This window comes from Anoplophora glabripennis, unplaced genomic scaffold (genome assembly GCF_000390285.2).
Source record: "Anoplophora glabripennis isolate ALB-LARVAE unplaced genomic scaffold, Agla_2.0 scaffold252, whole genome shotgun sequence".
In the NCBI taxonomy this organism is placed as follows: domain Eukaryota; kingdom Metazoa; phylum Arthropoda; class Insecta; order Coleoptera; family Cerambycidae; genus Anoplophora; species Anoplophora glabripennis.
In genome coordinates, this window is record NW_019416370.1 from 564,017 (window position 1) to 568,042 (window position 4,026).

General features: G+C 32.9%; 1 protein-coding gene across 2 annotated transcripts in view; it reads left to right on the top strand.

The window, feature by feature from the left end:
• Nucleotides 1–4,026, top strand: part of LOC108910425 (flightin) — a 19,786-nt gene that overhangs the window by 11,052 nt on the left and 4,708 nt on the right. The window contains exon 3 of one of the 2 annotated variants that reach the window (XM_018715014.2): nucleotides 3,128–3,519. The exons of the other annotated variant lie outside the window; for it this stretch is intronic. Coding sequence (XP_018570530.1) covers nucleotides 3,128–3,422 — 295 coding nt within the window. The 3' untranslated portion in view covers nucleotides 3,423–3,519. Of the gene's footprint in view, nucleotides 1–3,127; nucleotides 3,520–4,026 lie in introns of those variants that run through there. 2 annotated transcript variants of the gene reach the window in all.

Here is a 4,026-nt window from a genome sequence, read left to right on the forward strand (position 1 = left end):
ATTGATATATATATATATATATATATAATCCTGATAGCGGTTTTTCTCCAAGTCAATTCGAGAGAAGACGATCATCAATCATTGTCTTTTTGAAAACCGCCGTTCATTTTTTCCTACTTTTGAATATTTGATGTAGAAACTAACATTTTGGCTCACCTTCTTGTCAAGGAAACACATGACGCCATTCACACCTGAATGTCGCCGAGCAGACTGGATTTGTATTATTTTTAATTATGTCATTTTAACTAGGCGATTTCCTAAAAATATATCGAGGATTTTTTCATGTCTTACAGCAGTTAATAGGTAACACTTATGTTATTTCGAAGCTACTTCCAAAACAACATTCTATTTGGGATGTGTAAATTATTTCTGTACGAATCTACATAATAACAACCAACTACAATTATTATTGTCAATTTCCAAGTAGATTGTAGCTAACGCTTCCGTTATGGAAATCTGACGAACTGTTTTTGTTTACAGATATTTTAAAATCACTTCGTTTTTCTGTTTAGTTAAAAACTGAACGTTTTATTTTTAATACAGTTATCTATATCCTCCTTTTTAATAAGATTATTTTGGGCTCAGAAAACACTTTATCGTGAATGATCAATCATTGATAAATCACGTATTTTAGCATAGGTTTTAATACCAGTTCCAATTATATCTAAAAGACGTGACACTCAGTGAATACATGTTTATATACAAGGTGTTTTCAAAGCCCATGTTATGACAGATCGATTTTCAAATTTCAATGAAGCTGATGATACTTTTTTAATATATACAATGTCTATCGTTATAAGTTTTTGCTCTAAATGTTCTTCAATGACCATACTTCTCTTTCCAAAATTAGTCTAGTTTAAATCAATTCAAAGAAATGTAGAGCACCACTTTTTCTAAGGTATAAATTCTTGGCAAATCAGAACCTGGTTCATAGGATTAATAATATTTGGTGGGTGTGTTGGTATTACTCACACAAACATACTTTACGCTGTTTTTTAGTACTATTTCGTGATATAATTTTAGAAAATGAGGTGGCACGTCGTATTCTGAGCAATTTCGAATGCCCTGCTTCAAGGAAAATGAAAAAATGTCAGTGTTTTTCTTAGTACCTTTATTATTTTTAAATAAAATCATTTTGTTTTTATTTATTTTTTATTGTAAACGCTATTTACTAAATTTTTTATCCGGAAACATAACCGTGTGACTTTTTCACAGTTCTGAAGTAGGATTTAGAAGTGATTTTTTTCCGAAAAAGGTAAGTACATTTTTAAACTTTTTTTCGAATTACCAACCAAGTTGGTGAACTAAATAGTACAAATTAACTATTTAGCTTTCTAAAAACCTTTGCTTCCTAATCTAAAGCTTTTCTCCCCTAAATCCTACTTCACTTGCTGTAGAATTTCTTATGATCTCATTGCTTCCGAGTTAAATAAAAATATTCTGTAGTTATTCACAAAACTATACGTTATAATAGATATTTGACAGCTGTTAAAAGTTAAAAACACCTGCAACTAATTTTGGTCTGCTCGCGATTTGAAATTATTTCCATTTTCTTTACGTCAAACTTTCAAAAATGGATTACAGGAAAAAGTAAAAACACGAAGTGGTGTTTAGATATAGCCACTTACAATGTAAGCAATTTAACAATGGGCACCAGATGCGAAAAGACACAGCTTTTTGGCAGCAACCAGTTTTGTGAAAAAATAATTAATATATTTCCAAATTTAACGTGCACCGTACGGTGTAAGATTGGAATGGAAATTCGCTGGCGTCCAGTCACAAAAATAATTAGTATCTGTAACCATTTTTCAATCATGTACTGTTGTTTGGACTGCCAAGAAATTAATGTAAATCAGTTGGAGTAAAATAAAATATGAGCTGGCTATTTATCTTAATTAACGATCCACGTATGAAATTAAATAGCAATTACGGTGTCGACCCACATTGGCGTACAGTCGTACACCAGATAACTTAGCGGGAAGCAGTAAAATTGTTTTAGCGTGAAATAAGTCCGGACATATTCCATTACTGAAGCGATAATCCAGCCACGTAGTTTTTTCAATATGGGGTTCGTTCAGCCTTTCAGGAAAAGATCCTGTTTGTTCAGTAATGTCTACAGGTTTTCCTAGAATTCGTAGTTAGTTGTAAAGATCGTAACTTTAATGCTACTGTGTTGCAAAAATAAAGATTCAATCTAATTTTTCTGCTAACTTCATCTGCATCTTCAAAAATACGCTTTATAGGTACTGAGACATCAAAGAACGATGGAAGTTCGAGATCTCTGAGACAATTTCATCCGCTTACACCTTATTTTGAAAAGGGATTATCACCAAACCATTATTTTCCCAGGTTAGATTTTGGTAGTAGCTACTTTTAAAAAACATTCTTTGTGGAATTATTATTAGACTCTTGGAATGAGTAAGTTCTATCATGAAATTTGTCTTCCGTCCCCTCGAATGTACTACTTACCATATTCAAATTACGCGAAACTATAGATGTATTATGTAGAGATTTTCAAACATTTTGTGTTATCTCATTTGCTCGTCTTAAAATCCATTTCGTAATATCAAATTGAAAGTTATATATTAAAGGATACGGAGATAAAATGATTGTACTTAAATGTATTCAATATAGTTAATGTTTATATAAAGAAAAAAGTCTCGAATTACAACCATTACTAATCTGTTTACGAACAAAACAGATATTTTTAAACATGTTCATATTGCATCACGTAGATTAAGATCCAGACAATGATTAGGATCTTTGAATATGGCTAACGAAAGGAATATGACAGATTAATTGATATCTAGGTCAAGTCTTCAGCTTCAGTTAGAATTTTGGTTTAAAAAAAACTGATAGCGCGAACTGAGGAAAGCTGATGACTCATCTACTTCCTTGTATGGCTCAAATAGTACCCTTTAACTCGTGCGTTCGTCTTACAATTTTTATTTACTTAAAAACTATTGTAACCTTGGATATGTGATAGGTACTGACATTGAATCAACTAATCAACTAATATTTATCGTTTACTGCTAACTGAACCTGTGCAGTTAAAGAATTTCCTTCAAAGTGTTTTTCACGCTGTAGATCTCTTTACTTACCTTTAACATATTATATTTTCTTCCAGGCCGAAGTTCCTGCCTTACAAATACATCTCGCTCTACAGGAAGATCTACTACGACGACGTCATAGACTACATGGACAAAAAGAGCAGGGGCATCCCTAGGGAGATCCCCCACGCAGAGACCTGGGCTGAAAGACTCATAAGACATTGCAAAGACAAGATGGCCTACCACAAGTCATTCAAAAGGATCCGCCAGAGAGACTTGGAGCTTGTGGAGAAAACCAGACACAGCGGCAACTTCTTTTACTACCATAACAAATGCCAGTTCAATAGACAATTTTCGCCCTTGCTGCACTAGGATCATTAGATGATAGTTAGTGGAGATAGCCTATGTTTGTGACGTCCAGCTAATGGGTTTACTGTTATTTTTTTTGTTAATAAAAGCCTCATTTATATTGCAACTGTTCTTATTGCCCCTTTGTACCTTGCTAGATTGGTTTTATTGATAACCGTAGTAGTTATACGGTTATAGTCTTCTGTTAAGATTTTCAGGACGTATCGTCTTCTTCAGAAGAAGAAGACAATTGTTTCTCGAAATGTTCAGAAGTCTAGACCGATGACGTGGCAACCAACATGGAAATCGTTCAATCATTGACAAATTTCTCGGAAGCCTGCAAACTATTCTCTTTATAGACCAGGAAAATTAGCGAAAAAAAAAGAGAAACTCGAGAAAAGTCCTATCCGCTAATAATCTAGCTAACTTTTCTATTTAAACAAATAAGTGAGGAAAACAGTTTTTTCACTTTGCAGGGAAAACCATCAATTTTAGCGAAAAGTGACAGACACTCAGCTTGTAGGGAATACAATTATCTACAAAATGAGACTTGTTAAATTAAAATCGGTTAATAAACAAAAAAGTTATTGCAAAAAAACAAGAAAAGTGCCCATTTTTTAATTTGTTT